The 18,345-nt window shown below is 37.0% G+C and overlaps 1 protein-coding gene across 2 annotated transcripts in view; it reads left to right on the top strand.

Annotated features, from left to right (window-relative positions):
* The window catches only part of NGLY1 (N-glycanase 1), a 44,531-nt gene extending 36,470 nt beyond the window's left edge, over window positions 1-8,061 (top strand). Inside the window, exons 11-12 of one of the 2 annotated variants that reach the window (XM_090283024.1) lie at window positions 6,603-6,780; window positions 7,148-8,061. In XM_090283024.1, coding sequence (XP_090139150.1) covers window positions 6,603-6,780; window positions 7,148-7,323 — 354 coding nt within the window. In that variant the 3' untranslated portion in view covers window positions 7,324-8,061. The remainder of the gene's footprint in view (window positions 1-6,602; window positions 6,781-7,147) is intronic. The other variant, XM_090283025.1, reaches the window with a different exon arrangement.
* The last annotated feature ends 10,284 nt before the right edge of the window (window positions 8,062-18,345 follow it).

The following is an 18,345-nucleotide window of genomic DNA, read 5'->3' as shown; positions in this document are numbered from 1 at the left end:
AAGTCCCAAGAGCTAATCATTTAATACTTTCATTTCATAGTAATGTGGATGATGGGGCAATGATATTAGTTATTAACGTTCTGTCTTAAAGATTAAAGAAATGGATTGCTGGGCCCTTAGTAGTTCCCATATGCCAACATTCATATTGTTGTCACATGTTATCTGTAACAAATAAGAGGCTTTGCTTTTAATCTGTCCGACATCTTAGACATGCGCCAAAAATAAACTCAAAGCTATTCAAATGATCTCAATAGATCTAACCATAATATTGATAGGTTTTCACAGGAGTTAATGAACTTACTGAGAGATTTTAAAGTTAACTTGCCAGATGTTTGAGTGGGAAGGGAGTTGTTCACTTGTAAGACTTTGGATGAAGAGTGGGTCACAGATTATCAGGCTGCTAGTGTTAGGAGTACTTGCTACTATGTGTTTATTGCTGCGATAGGCATTAATCAGAGTACAGAGACATACAGAAATGAGGTCCCTATTTTTTTTCCAAATCATAAGTTTTTGTTCTAAAACTTACCTTGGTGATCTTTTTGTATTAAACCAAGAATAGCTTATAGCATTATTAAATTAGAGATTTAGGAATTCTCTTCTTTCATTAAAGAAGAACATAAAAAATAAAAGATTAAATTTAAAATTTTAAAATTTGAAAGATATAGCTGTATCTGTAATTGATTATATAGTTGATGAGAGGCACTGAACTTCTTCTTGGAGACTGTCCTTAGCCAGAATATTTTTCTGGACAGAAAGAATAAATAGATATATTTTTTATCCAAGTACTAAACTACTCTAGCATACCATTCTTCCCAACTAGCAGCATGAATGGAGAAAGTAATGGTAGAGGAAATAATGCTGTGTTGTGGAAGGCATGATGTGCTGAGAAACAGGTCTGTTGTGTTGCATGTTTCTTCTCTGTGTTACTCACTCATTGGTTCATCAGCAGACATTTACTGTGTGCCTCTTGTGCTAGGCATTATTGTCAGCTGTATGGATAAAAAGATGAAGGTACAGTTCCTGCTCTCACAGTCTTAACAGGAAACCAAAGCTTAAACAGCCATCTTAACCATGATGAAGAGTGCTATAATAAGGATATCAACACATTGCTATGGAAACACCAAGGAGGGAGTAATTAGCTCTGGCTGTGGGAGTTGGGCAAAGCTCCACGGAGCAGGCAGCACTTGAGCTGGACGCTGAAGGATGAGTAGGTGTTCGGAAAGCAAGGGAGCAGCAGGGAAAGGCATGGAGTACATGGCATGTTCTGGGATTTCTAGATAGAGCTTTGTGGCCAGAGGAGGCGTATTGTATGAGAAAGATGTAAATAATGTAAATGAGATGCAAAGGCGATTAAATGAAAATAGGCCCCTACTCCAGTCATGTTTATGCCTTGATATGCTTTTACAGAGGGCATCTTTTTAGAAGTTGAATGAATCAGTTTTCAGTTATAATATTTAGTGCCAAATGAAGAAAAATATTAGAATCTTAACTACAGCGTAGAGACTAATAACTAGTACTATATTGCCATTAAAACTTGAGTTTTCTCCCTATATCAGTATTTTTAGTTCTGTACTATCATGTCCCCAAGTTAGGGATTGTCTAGTTCCACTAAGTAGAAGCAGCCTATTCCTTTTTTTTTTTTTTTCTTTTTTAAAATATTTTTATTTGCCAATTACAGTCGACATTTAGTATTATTTTATATTGGTTTCAGGTGCACAGCATAGTGGTTAGACAGTTGTATAATTTACGGAGTCATTCCCCCAGTAAGTTTAGTACCCACTTGGCATCACATGTAGTTAATACAATATTATTGACTATTTCCTATGCTGTACTTTACATCCCTGTGACTGTTCTGTGACTGCCAATTTGTACTTAATATTTTCACCTTGACTATGTCTTACCACATCTTCCCTCTATCTCCACCCTGGAATCAAGGTAGATCATATGCAGCCTGCTCAGAGAGGTAGCATCCCAGGAGTGGAGGGACTTACCGCATTGTACTACTTAGCAAGTACATTCTTCAGTGGTGTGTGGATTTGAAAGGAATATAAAAAGCAAGACCAATTTTCTCTTTAGGAGGCAAAAGATAACAGCTTGATAAAAGTGATGTTAGTAGCTTCCCAACTAGTGTCCCTGTGTATTGTCCTGGTCCCTTCCAGTCTGGCCCTTGCCTTATTCTCTGACCTTCCCTTGCACCATACTACCCACCTACTCTGCATTGTGGCTGCCCTGCCCTTCTGCACTCTCCACAGAACCCCTTTTGCTTTCTTTTTTGTTAGATTAATGTATTCTTATCCTTAGAACTGGGCTTAAGCCTATTCCCTCCACGCCCAGCTAACTGAATTCATTTTCCCCTTCATTGACTTGCTGTACCATGTACCTCTCCTTCATGACATTTATTCAACAAATATGTGTAAGAAGTGATTACCTACTTCTCTTGCCTACTAGATTATAAACATTCCCTGGGGAGAGACCTTGTCTTTTCTACCCACTTTTGTGTTCCTCTCAGTATTCATACACCTAAATCATAGTATCTGATATATATAAATGTTTAGTAAAGTTTGGTGAATGTAAGACAGTATGATTGAGTGTATATGGTGTGAAATGCACATCACCTTAAGGCTGTGTAGATCACCTTAGTAACCCTGTCTTCACTCAGACTGTGCCTTGGATGTTCTTACATACTTTGCATTTTTGAGTGACTTTATCATTCTTTTTGTCACTGGAGTCATTTTAGTACTTTCTGATGTATGGCATTATGTCAAGAATTGACTCATTTAATCAATCAACAAACAGGCACATTGTCAGACATTGTGCTTGGCACTTAGGGCATAATGTTGAATTAAGAAGCAAGCCTCAAGATGAGCATAGGCCAGTGCAGGAGAAAGGCACATGGACCAGCTATTCAGATTAGTAAGGTAAGTGCTACAGGATGTGATACTAAGGGAGGGAAGACTGAGGAAGAGCTGTGGTCCCTCCATGAGGGAAGACCTTGCAGAAGAACTAATATCTGAGTGGGCTTTGGAGGAGCAGCCAGAGGGAGAGTTTCTTGGTGTAAAAGGACAGGATGGAGAAGGAGAGGGTGTTTGGGGGCATGAGAAACAGCACATGTAAAAGCACTGAAGAGAGGAACATATGGTGTGTCCAGGGCAGAGTAAGTAGTAGGAAATACTGGGCAGGATAGTGGGAAATGCGAGTAGAGAGGTAAACAGTTGCCACGTCCCAGGGACTTGGATAACCTTGCGATTATGTACTAGGAAACCATGAAAGAGTTCAGGCAAGGAAAGGACGTGATCATGCTAGTGATCCAGAGGCTGCAAACGGGAAAACATCAGAACTGTAGTATATAAAGATTTCAGTGGGAAATTATATTGATTCATGTTTGACGTCACTCATAAAATGGAGTAAGGTTCATAACAACACCAGTTTACCAGCATTAAATTAAAATCTTTTGAAATACGAGTGCTCTGCCGGCTATCTGTAGGCATGACTAACTACAGAGTGTCTGCTGTATGGTGAACTTAGAGTTAATCCTAGCAGCCTAAGCAGAAGATTAATTTTAAGAGCGTACTAACGTCAAATTCCTAAGGGAAGATCTTCTGTAGAATATGAACAATGTGAAGAAGCTGACATGCAAATTGTTCTCAGTCTTGAAAACAGTGGTTACAAACACAACCCAGAGGACATGTGTCATGTGTATATTGTGAGTGGTATAACAGACCTTAAACCACACACACACTCTCATGGTCCCACCCAGAGGTTGTGATATGCCTACATGGCCTTACAGATGCCAGAGAGGCAAGGGTGGGTCAGTGCAGCATACTATATAATAGATTTCGGTCTGTAGGAGGAAAACTCCATGACTTCTGTAATATCACAGCTGCTAATGTAGGGGTAGCAGCACTCATGTCTTAGTGCCACAAATTGAAAAGTGAACATGTAGAGCTATACACAGTGACACTTAGGAATGTAGAGACAACATTCAAAAAGTTGTCTAACATAACTTCAAGAACTTAGGAACCTAAGAGTTACAAAAATACTTTTTTGGGGGGTGGGTCTCAACCAATAAATTGAATATTTGAAAGCTTAAAGTATATTATTCTCCTAAATATATTAAAATTACTCATTCTGTTGGCATTACACATAAACAAGACCACATTTGGAAGTTTTTGTAAATCCTCTTGTTTTGGTGCCTTTCAAATTACCAAACTGAGTATGTGTATTTGGTAACTACCTACCAACTCAAAAATGCTGAATTAAAACAAATTGGTTAAACTGCTGCAGACAGAATATATTAAATGAAAAAGATGATACAGATTTTCAATATAAATAGGATCTGTTTTATCTTCATATACTGTTTCTTTAGGCTGAGACCTTTTATTTGCTTACTGTTTACTCATTTAAGAATTCAATGATGATCCATCTTATCCTTTAACTATTTAGTCTTAAAAGCTGATGCCTTTAGGATTGAAAATAAAAAGTAAGTCTTAGAACAAGTGATTCTCTAAGACATGTTTTATAAATATCATAAACCTCCTATGACAGTTAAAACCACAATTCTGGACCAGAGCCACACTCTATAACTAAGACAGTTTGGGGGGAAAGCCAGAAATTTGAAATTACCCTGACTTCAGCCTATCATATTTTATACCCACACTTTTGGGAGGACATTTGAAACTCCAGAGCCCTGAGAATCCATTACATAGAAGTATATACTGAGGTATGAATTTGAATGTGTGTATGTGTCTTAAGATTACTTTCCCCTAGTCTTTTGGTTCCTTCTAGCCTGCTTTCTTCCTGCTGTTTGGCTCATCTTTTCCAGATAATGTCCTTTACTAGCCACTTCTTTGAAGGCATAATTAAGCTGTGGATAGCCAGTAGTTTAGGGTCAGTGAAACTAAGGACTCCTGGGGAGTGTGGGTGCAAGCCTGAGCCCCGGTTCTCCTTACAAGCAGCTGGAGGAGGAGCATGCAGTAGGAACACGTGCACATTAGGGGATGTCATAGTGAGGTCGCCCTGAACTTCAGTGGAGCAGTTGACAGTCCCATACACCTAGGTTTTCATCCAGAATGACAATTGATTATGTATATCTAGTCTAATGAATTCAAATCATTTTCCTTGGAGGGTGATTGTTTAGTTCTCTTCTAATCTCCAGCTCACTGATTTTAAAAACCTTCAAATTAGAGTAACTGACATATTTAACCTGGAAGAAAAATACTCATAAGTTGCCAAATAGAATGGGGTATCAACAGAATGCTAGCAGTGATTTTTTTTTTTTTACTTGATGACAAAAGATGTGGAGTAGGACATTTTCTTGCAGACATGTTTTATATGGTACTTCAGCTGTTTGCTCCTGAGAAGTAGATTTGACATTTCTAAAAGAATATGTATGTATGTATGTACAAATTTTTTAATACTTACATGCTACTTATTATATCTGCCTCTGAGTTCAGAACTTGTGCCCCCAGAGAGCTATGACTTGGTTAAGTTGGATCATGCATGTACAGCAAAAATAAAAAACTATAATTGAGTAAGGGAATGTTGGCAGTTCAAGGTGGGATACAATTCTGGAGGACCATTAAAGCTAAGAGTTTGGATTTAATGCAAGAGCCAGGTGCTTGCTGTACATTCTCGACCAGGCAACTGACAGGAAGGAAGTGGGATTTTAAAAAACATTAATTAGGCAGTTGCAGAAAGATGAGTGTAAACTCACAACTATGATGATAGGTGCAGTATAAATGAAGAAAGGGCATTTTTTTCTCAAGACTTATATATATATTTTTTTAATGCATAGGTTATTGTGGGAAGTTTGGACATAAGGGATTAATGATTAAAGAGTCAGGTCCTTAGAGGGCTGAGCCTGGGTGAATGCAGTTACCTGTGAAAGGCATGGCTGGGGATGTCAGTTTTCTGGTCATCAGTTTTCACATCGTCCTTTTGAAGAGTGTGGATGAAACTGAGAGGAGATAAGCTGGAAGCAGCCAGTGAGCATGGATGCCTTAAATAGTATAGCTTTAACGTGGTGAGGGCCATTGGTGATGAAGGAACGGGGAGCATACTATTTAGGAGGCAGCCGTGGATATCACCTTTTGTTAAACTATTACTTTGCAGTGGCTGAGGCTTTTTGTTGTTGTGGGTTTTTATTTATTTTTAATTTGTTTGTTTGGATTTGGAAGATATGGCCCATCTCATTCTAGGAAAGTTTATCTGAAAATCCAGACTTTGAAAAGAAGACAAATTAAGAAATAATTACATTTAAGAGGACTCTTCATTTTCAGCAGGATTCATCCTAAAGGTTAAATAGCTGGACTTACTAATTTAAAAAAGAATATGATTTACCGAATGTGGTTAGCATGCAGCCCGTTGGAACTGTACTTGTTGGGCTATCTGTGATCAAATAATATCTTTCTTCTACACAAAAGATACTATAGGAAAAACTAATAAAAATTTTAAAATATTAGTAAAATTTCTTTCAGTGGGAAAACAAATAGGATTTTAATAACCATTTGTACATAGTACCTTGTGACAATAAGACTTTGACCATACATGTTTTCTACTCTATTTCATTATTTCTGACTATTTTTCCCCCTCCTACTTTGTAGGTATATTTAGCCCGAAAGGAAGGATCATCTTCTGCTTGTATTTCCTGGAAGTTTGAGTGTGGGTCAGTTGGCCTAAAAGTAGATAGCATTTCCATTCGAACAAGCAGTCAAACCTTTCAGACTGGAGTAATACAGTGGAAATTGCGATCTGATGCAGCACGAGTAGAACTGTCGGGCGGTAAGCATTGGACTGGAGAATGAATCGTGAAGTGTGTATTTAACACCCTGAAGAGTAATTGTACTTATCTGAGATGTAGTTTTGAGTTTTTCTTACCCAAGAGTAATTCATTCTATTGCAGAAAAAACAAATTTTTAATTAAAACCTGTATAACCTCATTTTAATAGAAAGGCTTATGGAAGACAAAGAATCATTTCTTTGTTTCAAAGGATGCATTTCCTCCATTGAGAATAATTTGTATTTGTATTTATTTTTTAAGAGTTGATTTTTACCTACAAGTAAGGTATATGAAATGCATTACAAAACTATCTCTTAATGTTCTTTAAGTTTCCAAAAGCTAAGTGTTAATTCTTTTTTCCTCCAACAGATAAAATTCTTCGCTCCTATCATGATTTTTCTGGTGCCACTGAAGTTATTTTGGAAGCAGAATTAAGCAGAGGCGATGGTGTTGTTGCTTGGCAACATACTCAGCTGTTTAGACAAAGCTTAAATGACCATGAAGAAAATTGTTTGGAGATAATTATAAAATTCAGTGACCTTTGAGAACCTGAACATTTTAGAAAAGCTGGCAATAATCAAGGATTTACCATGTTTTAAATTAGTCTGTTGGTTCCGTGCATGCTTAGTGGGCAATTTACTACCCTCTGCTAGCATATTTCTTGTGCTGGCTATCCATCATGTAACGCTCATGAAAATATATCTTTGTACTATGAACCATAAAATGAAACTTTGAATTAAAAGCTCCCTTCCATATGTGACTGTAACTCAGAGTAAAGTCTTATTGCCCCAATATGAGGTTTTAATCTAAAAAGTGTAGGTATAGTTTTAAAAGTAAAATGACATTCACGATTAAATGTTCATGATTATGATAAAATCTTAAGCTAAAAATAGTAACTTGATATTTTCTGCTCAGCCATTAATTTCTTCATAAATTAATTCAATCAGGTTTTCTCAGATTTTTAATAACTGTGAAGTATAGTATCTTTTAAGTTATAATGCATGAAAATTTTTATGATTGTAAATACATAGGCATTTAAAAAATAAAGTCAGTTATTTTGCTTTATATCTTTTTAGTATTACTTTGCCCAAATAAAAATCTTTAATAAGTATGCTAAACATCAAAAACTGCTTGAATAGACAAGAATTATGAAAACATTTAATGTTGATTGCATAAATTCAAAAATACATTATAAATTTAGAATATGTAGACATTCAGAAAATGCTTTACTTCTGATTTTACTTTTGAGTATTTTTATCTACCTCATTGAATAAATATGTATCTTGACTTTGAAACTGTGGTACTGTATTATACAGTATTTATATGCTATATCAAGAGTTGTTTATGTGTTCCATATTACTTCCCCAATTAAATTTAGTGAATATTTATTAAGTGTTTGTGTACAAAAGCAGTGGGATAGCACTCTGAAGGAGACAGTGGTGAAAAAGATAGAGTCCCTGTCCTCTAAGTCCCTTTGTGATGTTCTGCAAACTTTTCAACTCTTCATACAGGAAAAGTACATTCTCAGAGATTCTGACCCTGTGCAACTCAGTAAAACATTTATATGTATTATGAAGTATATACTAAGATCTGGCAACAAAGGTCTTATATTTGCTTTTTAATTGTAGTCAAACTTAGTTGAGGATCACTTTCTTGCTGAAAAGTTTCAAAAAAAGTAGTTTGTGCATCTAAAGTTATTAATATGTTTTAATTTGAGAAAGCTTTCTGGAATTCTTGGACTCAAGTCAATCATAGCATCGTATAGTGGCAAAATACATAATATTGGAGACTTGACTCTTAACCTGTCTTGAGTGTCTGGTATTGGCACATGAGTATTTTGATAATCAAGTGAACCAACCCTCTTAATCCTCATGAGAAAAACTGGAAGATCTACAAGCAGTTCTATAAAGATGGTATTGTAATAAAAATGTGAGAATTCAACTGAATGTACTTTATGGAAAGTACATTCTTACTGTGGCTTTCAGCAGAAAAATTATGATGAGTTCAAATGTCCTATGTTATAGAGTTGAACTGTTGAAGAGAAAGGTACTTGCACACTTTTCTTAAATGTCTTCCATGAGAGTTTCAAATGCAATACATGTTAATAGATATTTTATTTTACAGAAAAGGTAGGAAATACTACAGAAGGTATGGGATAAAACAGTTCTCAGTAATGTGTAAACTAAGTGACAGTAAACTTGTAAGGCCGAAGTAACTTAGCAGCGAAAGGCCATTAGTACAGATGTACTCAATAATCTGGCACTGATACTAGGGTTCAGTTTTTATAGCAGTCCTTGAGTCTGCTGTGACTCAAGAGCAAATGTAAAGCCCTGAAGAAATAACTGCACCACGTTCCTGAAACATGCTGTGATTGATTAGCCTTTACTGCCATTGCTCATTGTTGAAAAGGAATTTATGCCTTGGATTCGGGTCAGATCCTGTCATGATGAATTTTACAGAGTCTGCTTTTCGTTGCTGTGTTTTGTTTTGGTTTTTTTTTTTTAAAGTAAGTCCTTTGCTGAAAATCACATTCTCAAAATGAACAAGAGACACCATCTGATGCTTTGATCAGTTTACAAGGAGAAAACGTGCCTCGGATTAAGGGAGGACTAGAGAACTTTTATTATGGACTTTTGAGGTAGGAAAGTTGTTAGAGATAATTTTACCCAGACTCCTCACTTCACTGAGGAAACTCAAACCTGGAGAAGTTATAAGACCTTCAAAAATTCAATGAATTAGTGTCGTAGACAAGATTCACTTACGCATCTCAGTCTCCCACCAAGTTGCAGGGTTACAGAACTATAGTCCTGTTATTTGTGTTGCTGCTTTAGTGGGTGTTTCATGAATAAAGATATTTTGATAGGAATGCTCTATTTGAGGAGGTATTGAAATTGATATTAGAACCAATTATTTTTCTAATAAACTTTGGAAAAATAAATGTATTGCAACTTGATAGATTAGATATGGATACTTTTGTATTTAAAGGTTTTTTATTCCTCTACAATAAATTGTTTTTTGATTTTATAGTCAGAATGTATACCCTGTTATAAGCAAATAGCTCTGACCCAAGTGGTATTCCTTCCTTAAGTACTCTTGGGGGAAGAAGAAGAAACCAACACAAGTCATGATTTGTTTCATTCCACTTAGCATGGATTCCATCACATCTTTATGTTGACCAAAACCAGTGCTTTATTTCTGATAGATTTAGAAAGGACCTAAACTAATAATGGCCACCTCTTGAGTGTTAATAAGTGTCAATGACTTCAGTATCTCATTTGATCATAATGGTATTGCATAATGGTAGTGTGCTTATCCCCATTTTTTAGATGATGAAACAGGCTAAGTGAGAGCCAGTATATTCCTGCCTGTAGGTCTAACAGCCACTCTGTATTCGTTACACCACCACAAGTGAAAACAGACTCAAGTTGAGACCTTGCTTCTCTTAATTTTCTAAAGACTTGATCTGAGATCAATGAAATTGTGGCAGCAACTAAAAATCCATATGGCAGGAAGGGTCTTTGAAGAGCGAAAACATCATAAAGTCTAAACAGGAAAGCCCATACTCCTTCCTGGAAGAAGGCATTGTGGGTTGTCAAAGTCTGTTATTCACCATTTTTAAATGTTTAAATTATTAAAGCCATGAAATATTAAAAATAATAGTGCTGCCACCGCTTCCTGCACTCTACCGTTTTCAGGAGAAATTGCCAAATTGTTTATGTGTCTTTCTGGTGCTTTACTATAGATTTTCACATTCATACATAATAGACACACACAAAATCAGTTTTCATGGGTTTTTTTTTTCTCATGTAAATAGAAGTCTTTTTGTTTTCTTAAAGTGTCTTAAAATTCTTTTGGTCAGATATAGATCTGCCACATTTTTTTATAGTATTCCTTTACTCATTCCCTTGTTTACAGATATTTAGGTCCCCCCCTCTTTTTTTTTTGTTTTGTTATTGCAGACACTACTGTAGTGAACGTCCATAAACATATTTGTTTCACAGAATATAAGCAAGGACAGATGCATTTTAATTCTGTCTACTGTCAAGTCACCTAAATGAGATACCGGTTTACATACCAGCAATAGTGTATCAGGGCATACTCATTTTGTCTTGTTCTTGCCAAAACTAAAAATTGCAGTTGTGGAAACCAGTCTTGAAAGATCCTCACCTCCTAGCTTCCGTGTCTTTGTGTTGTCCCTTCCACACTAAATCAGAGCTGGCCTGTGTGTCCAGTGGAATATGCTGGAAATGACCATGTGGTGTTTCCGAGGCTTGGTCCTAAAAGCCTTGCTTTCTTTGATGGCTTGCTCTGGAGGAAGTGGGTTTCCGTGTGTGAGGCTTCACAAGCAACTCTGGAGAGCAATCTAGGGCTCCCTCCAACCTCCATCACCAATTTACCAGCCGTAGAAATGGATCCTCCAGCCCCAGTCAAGCCTTCAATGACTCTTAGTTTCATGAGAGTGACACCAAGTTGGAAGTGCACGGCCAAACCACTACTAAATTCTCAATGCACAGAAGGCATGAGACATAATACATGATTTTTGTAAACGCTTTTGGAGTGATTTGTTTATACAGCGTTAGATTACTGTTATGGGCTAGATGTCTGTATCCCCAAACTTTATGTTGAACTCCTAACACCCAATGTGATGGTATGAGGAGGTGGAGCCTTTGGGAGATAATTTGGCCATAAAGGTCGAGCCCTCGTGAATCGTATTTGTGCCCTTAAAAGGAGAGCTACAGGGGAGCTTGCTTTTTCTGCTTTCCACCACGTGGGAGTACAAGAAGCGGGTCATCTATAAACCAGGAAGAGGGAAGGGCCTCACCAAAGACCCAACCTGATCTCAGACCTGAGCTTAGCTGTGAGAAATAAATGTTTGTTGTTTAAGCTGCCCAGTCTACGTAATTTGTTATTGCAACCCTTCACTAAAACAATTATTAAAACAGCAATGCTCTTTTTGCCATTCTGATAGGTGAACTATATCTAGTTTTAAGCTACATTTTCTTGATTACTTGTGAGGTTAACAATTTTTCATACATTTATTAGCCATGTTTGTTTCTTCTTCAAGTACTACATATATTTGCCTATTAGGCGTGTTCTTTGTTTTGATAATTATTTGTAATACCTAATTCTTTGATTGCTTTCCTTTATATCAGCTGTACTTGTTTAATGTTTGTAATGTCCTCTCCATAAGATTACTAATTAGAACTTTTCTAGGGGTCTCATGTTAAAGAATTATCTACTTTTTTTTTCTGGATCATATCACATTGTTCATCTTGGTTTCCCTTGCATGTTACTGGTTTTCCTTCGATTGGCTATATTTATGACTAAGGACTGAGCCGTTGATAACAAGTAGCTGGCCTGGGTTTCCTCACTCATTTGTGGAGGGTGTTTCTTCCCCAGCTCCCTCCTGCTGTTGGGAAGACTGACTGCAGAAAAAGGTAAGTGCTGGGCGGAGCAGGCCAACGCTGAGCCTCCCCATAGCGGCCCTTCACACCCCATCCCTCCCTGCTCAGTATTTGTTTGGATTCATTTGCTTCAGAGATTTCCTTTTTTTCCCCTCTCTTTATGATATCTTATTTTTTATTTGATAAAACATTTACAAAATTTGAAGTCAAAACCGTGTAACAAGGTAAAAGGACTGGAGTCTTGCTTCCATCCCTGTTCTCTCACTTCCCTACTCTCCCATGCACCCCACCGTCATGGCCGACCACACTTATTTGGTTTGTTTTGGTTTATTCTTGTATCTTTTTTTTTATTTTTTAAATGTAAGCAAAACTTTTACCCCCCTTTTATCCTGATAGAAATTGCACTATCTTACTGTTTTGTACCTTGCTTTATTTTTTACATAATGTACTGTGGAGCTCACCCTATATCAGTATTTTAAGAGCTTCCTCATTATGTGCATGATAGTTCATGTTTGGGGCTATCTCCAGTCTTTTTCAAACAACAATTTAAAATTATATTAGATTTAACAAAATCTGGATTTCATCTTACACTGGAAAATTGGATGATGTGATAACACTGTGTTCATAATGGCAGTAACTGGCTGAAGCAGACTAGTAGTGTGCTTCCTTTATGAAGGGACCTGTATTCCCCACTATGGGGGTTCATAAGCCTCCATGCCCCCTGTCCCCAGTTCCAATGCTAAAGCCCGGTGTCAGTCATCACTTACTGTAATGCTAGCACTATTCGTTCTTTGGCATATATTTCTCCACTCTTACATCTACCAAAATTGTAAAATCAAAGATAAACTAAACGGATTGCAAGATTTTATTCATTCATTGATTTATTTTTACCTACAGCCACTTTACTCATAAAAGCCAGCTGCCTGTACATGTTTGAGTTTGCAGCTACCTTAAAGCAATGTACTATTTTATTTGTGCATTTTTCAGTCAAGTTAAAATTGCTCTATATACAAGTTGCTTAAAGCAAGATAATTTGACATATTGAATAGTTTTCGGGGAGGAAGTTGTCTTTGAATTTTCAGGAACTTAGACTCCATCAGTGACCTAAGATTGTAGGAATTATTTCCATTATCAAATACAAATGTAGGAGACTTTATTTTTAACTCTTCATTTCTATAATTGGTGCCTTTCCCAACTTCTTTCGATTCTGGGAGAAAAATACACACAGTTCTTTCTTATAGTTGACTTTGAATCTTTGTAATGAATACTTCCCAGAATGCTTTGTAAACATCACCGTTGCATTTTGTGACACTAGCTCTGAAGAGTGGCCAGCCCCACCGTGGCACTCAGCGTTTAGTGTCTGTAGTTTTTTCACACTTCCACTGCTATTATTTGTTAATATTTTTATTTTGTAGTACAGAGAAATACAAAGAATGAAATGACAGTAACCAGTGTACTCTCCGTCCAAAAGTGAAATACTGTATGTTAACATTTTGTTTCATTTGCTTAATGTAATGGAAATCAGAACAGGACTTAAGAAGTTGAAGTCCCCTATGGTCCCTCTTTCAGTTCCATTTCCCCCCCTCTTTTCCCCCAAAAGCAACTATATTCAGTAATTTAGAGATTGTTTCATGTTTTTAAAAAATTTTTACTATATACATACATTTAATAATATATAATGTTGAATAGTTTTAAGTATACCTACATAGTATTATAAATAGTACATGATGTTCTACAATTTGCTTTTTCAGTCATTTTCTATGTCCATGTTGATACAGATCTTATCTATCTTAACTGCTGCATAGGTTTCACCATTTAACAGTACTATAATGTATTTCCCCTTACCAACCTGATGGCTACCTGCTTACTCTCAGTGTTTATTACACAGTTATTACTATTACAACCAGTGTTATCTGTATTTCCTTGTGGATAAATGTGTTTTCTCTAGGATATATTCCTAGAAACAGGATTGCTGAGTCACAGGCTATGTATTGCCAATTGTTCTCCAAGATGTTTAGTGCCAACTTACAATATTATTTGGCAGTTTACTCAAATTTCTGCTTCTCTACATCCGGGCCTTGAAGTATCGTTAAACTTTATAATGTTTGCCACTGTGATCTGAGTTAAATACTATTTTGTTGCTTTACTTTGTATTTTCCTGATTCCTAATGAGTTTGAGTATCCTTTCACATTTATTGACCATTTGAATTCCCTATTCTGTGATTGCCTTTCCAGTATTTTGCCCCCATTTCTACTGGGATCTTTGTCCTTCCCACTGATTTTTAGGTTTTCATGTATTTGGGAGAGCAATTATTTGCCTCCTATATATTTCTCTGCATATGTGATCCATCTTTTAATATGTTGATGATTCTTTGTCAGACAGAAACAACTCAACAAAAAGACATATCCCCTGCAATATCTACTTAAGAAGATAACAACCTTTAACTTGTCCTGAAGTCAGTCTTCTAGGTAAAGGGCTTTGTATGAAGAAAAGGGACAAAGCAGTATCCGGTGACAATAAAGAATGGTGTGTTAACTTACTGGTGTTTTTGAAATATAAGACTGAATGAAATTCCATGTGTGATGGCAGCATGCTTATAATTTGGAGACGGTTCAGCTTAGGGAGAAATAAGTGCTTGAAAATGAAGGCATTCTCATGCTGAATTCTTTGATGGAAAGAAATACTGTCATCTGAAATATTATGTCATCCCTTGCAGATGTAAAAGGCTAAAAAAAAGCAAAGAAAGCCTTTGATCCTCCCTTAATAAATATGAAACCATCAAAGCTCTGGTACTTCTTGTAAACTTAAATTTGAAACAGATTAAATGCTCAGGGAGAAGGATGGTGGGAGAACTTTGTAAAATGAATCACAGAAGTAGTTAAATTGCAAAAAAAATCATGATTGAAAAAATGAGCACTCTAATTTCAATTGGATGCAAATCATCTCAGGTCGGGTTAGCACTGAATGGTCATGCAATCAAGTCACGAGTCTTTGCCATTAAGGGAAAATATGCTATTTTTATTAATAAGATACTATTAGCCTGAAAATGCCAGTTGGCAGAGGAGTTGCCCAAAAGATAGAGTGCAACCTCTACGTATCAGTTTTTCCTTATCTAAATGCGTGGGAATGTGTGTCTACATTGAGGTGTCACAAGGTTAGTGTTCTACCTGAACTGCCAGCCAAGGGCTCGGTGCGTCACCTCCTGCTCTCCCTCCACGCCTCCGTATTCACACAGCCCCTGGATTCACACAGGAGTTGCATGCATGCATGCCTGCTAACAAATACGCCTGCATATTCAATAATCACTACTCTGAAAACATATTTGCAGTGGGAGAATGAAAATATTCCACATTGGATTTCTCAAACTCTACTCCCCACATCATAAAATCATGGTATCTTTTGGAAAGTTGTCTTTTTGCTTTGTGAGTGCAAGTTAATTATTTTTCTTAGTTTGTAGTGTTGTGTTTAAGCCTCATTTTCTGATGAAAGTATAATTTTGGTTTGACTCACTGCAGAAGGAATTGGTACACAGATGCAATTATACTTCTATTTATGAGACAATTCCCACTTTAAACTATTTGCAAATGTATTATATTACATGCAATAGGATTATATAAATTGAAACAGGAAGAAAAGAAATTACAAGCTGTGTATTTAATATTTCTGCTATTTCCCTTTTGTAATGGAGATGCCTCAGCACACGGACTCTTTCAGGCAGTGTTCTCCAGAAAATTGTATTATATCATCTTAGGGGTTCAGTTAAAATGCAAATTCTTGGGTTCATGCAGGAAAGTTTTAAGTCAAAATTCTTAGACTGAGGCAGGGGGATTTGGTTTACTAACAGTTTCCTGATTTGTCAATGGACAAATTTAAGAACTGTTTTAACCTAATGCTCTCATTTTCGTGATGAGGAAATTGAAGGTCAGAGCAGTGAAGACATCGACCTAAATTCACACAAGTTAGCGATTCCTTACCCAGTGCCTAATATTTGGAAGCCTCTACTCTTGTTAACCTGTCTCATTCTCCTTTCACCAAGAGTTATACTAACACGGGGTGGTTTGGTTCTTTCCCTGCAACATCATTATGTGCTTTTTCTTTAATGCAAAGGGAATAAACATTTTTTTCTGGTTCTCTCAACTCTTAGAGCAGACCAAGATTACCTCCAAAAGAGGAGGGTGAAAAAGGAGAGGGAAAAGAAGAAAAATGGTGTTTTAGATGAACTGAGCCCATCTTTGCATTTTATTTCACTTTGAACCCGCTGCAGTTTTCATTTGTTTGTTTGCTCGTTTGTTTTTGTTTTGCTTCTCTTCTGTGCTGAAAACACAAGATGGCTAGCCCAGTAAAGCCAGGAACTGTGTCTCATTCTTTTTGTTGCCCCCTCTTATACCTAGCACAGCACCCAGAAGGAATATAGTAAGAAGCAGCCAAGAATAAGCACATAAGCTTCAGAATAAAAGGAACCCATAGTGGGTTCGCTGCCTCTTCTGGGAACTGCTACCCCTTGGGTGTATGTTTCACAGTTTTGCCCCAGGACACATTCTAAAACTTTTACACCCACTGTGCTGTGGATCCTTGTATACACTTGTGAAATGTCATTAAAGATCTGCTTCTCAACTGTTTTGTCTTTCCGTTTAGGTAACAGTCTCAGATCAATAGGTATCTTTTCATTCTTCCTTAGGCACTGGGACTGGCTCTCTCAATCCACATTGTTTTCTTTCTGATTGCATCTATCAACATAATTCAAATTGGTTTTCCACTCCTCTTTTTTTTAGAGAGAGAGAGGGGAAGGAAGAAAGAGAGGGAAAGAAACATCAATCAGTTGCCTCTCATACATGCCCCAACCTGGGACCAAACCCACAACCCAGGCCATATGCCCTGACCAGAAATCGAACAAGTGACATTTTGCTTTGTGGGACAACCACCAACTAAGCCACAACAGTCAAGGCAGCTTTCCATTGCCTTAATGAGTTAAATAAGTACTCATATGTTTTTTAAAATGGCATTAATATTATCTAAGTTAAATTATTCAATTTTTATTCCTCTGTCAGATCTCCTTTACCAAAGCTCCATTTGGAGTTTTCTTTTGAACTTCACTATTTCTCTTATAGGACTAACCATATCTTGTAGTTTCACTGATCAACCCAGACGAAGGTGACTCCCACAACTGTACCCTGTGCCGACATTTCAGACATGCCTGAGTTCATGTCTACATCCACACAAGGTCAGTTTCCATGCAGACATCCCACTGCCCTTCTCAAACACAGCCCATTCTCCTGGACGGCAGCCTTCTTTCTAACAACTATGTTTGAGCCATCTTGATGTTCATGACAGGATTGATTCAGTCATTCGATAAATATTACTGACAGCTGATTTGTGTTAGGAATTGTTTTAGATATGGGGAATACAGCAATAAATAAAATAGCACTCCCTGGCCTCATGGAATTTATAGAGAGGGAGTTGGATTTTAAGCAACATACACACATTTAGATCGTGATAAATTCTAAACAAAAATATACTGGATTATTATTTTGTCAATATACAAAACTAGGCTGATGAATAAGCAGTGGCCTGCTTAGCTAATGAACCTAGCTGACTGACTGCCCAGCCTCTGAGTGAAATGACTGGTAATTTGGTGTGACTTTATTGTCCATGTTCACATCTACCTGACAGATGATGGTTACAAGGGCACAGTACCATCCATTACCACCTCTCACTGAAAGCATTGAATAACTTACATGGGCTGTGGATTTTTGCACAATTCCTCGAGGTGTCTGCAAGCATCCCCTTTATGTCACACTGGTTGCCCACACATCCTTTGTCCTCAGGAGAAACCCAATGCACCCTTTCTCCATACAAAATACTTGACTCTCCCATCTCATGTTACTAATGTATATAGCTGCAGTTACATAGCTTTATATAAGTTCTATCTGAGTCTGTGTGATTGTATGATGTGTAGGGATAAGAATTCCAACTTTTCAAGAATGTAGTGAGAATTAGAGATATTTTATATAAAGCATCAACATGATTCTTGAGTAAAATAGGACTCGATGTATGGTAGTGGCCACTATGACTGGTCTTCCCTCATCCCAGGGGGCCAGACAGGGCCAAATGGTGTGTTCTTCCAGAATTTAGGCCTTGACCCCTCCTGTTTAGATATCTTT

This window comes from Furipterus horrens, unplaced genomic scaffold, assembly GCF_987537825.1.
Source record: "Furipterus horrens unplaced genomic scaffold, mFurHor1.1.pri manual_scaffold_7, whole genome shotgun sequence".
Lineage (NCBI taxonomy): Eukaryota > Metazoa > Chordata > Mammalia > Chiroptera > Furipteridae > Furipterus > Furipterus horrens.
Note: the sequence above shows the minus strand (reverse complement) of the source record. Positions and strands in the feature narration are given on the sequence as shown.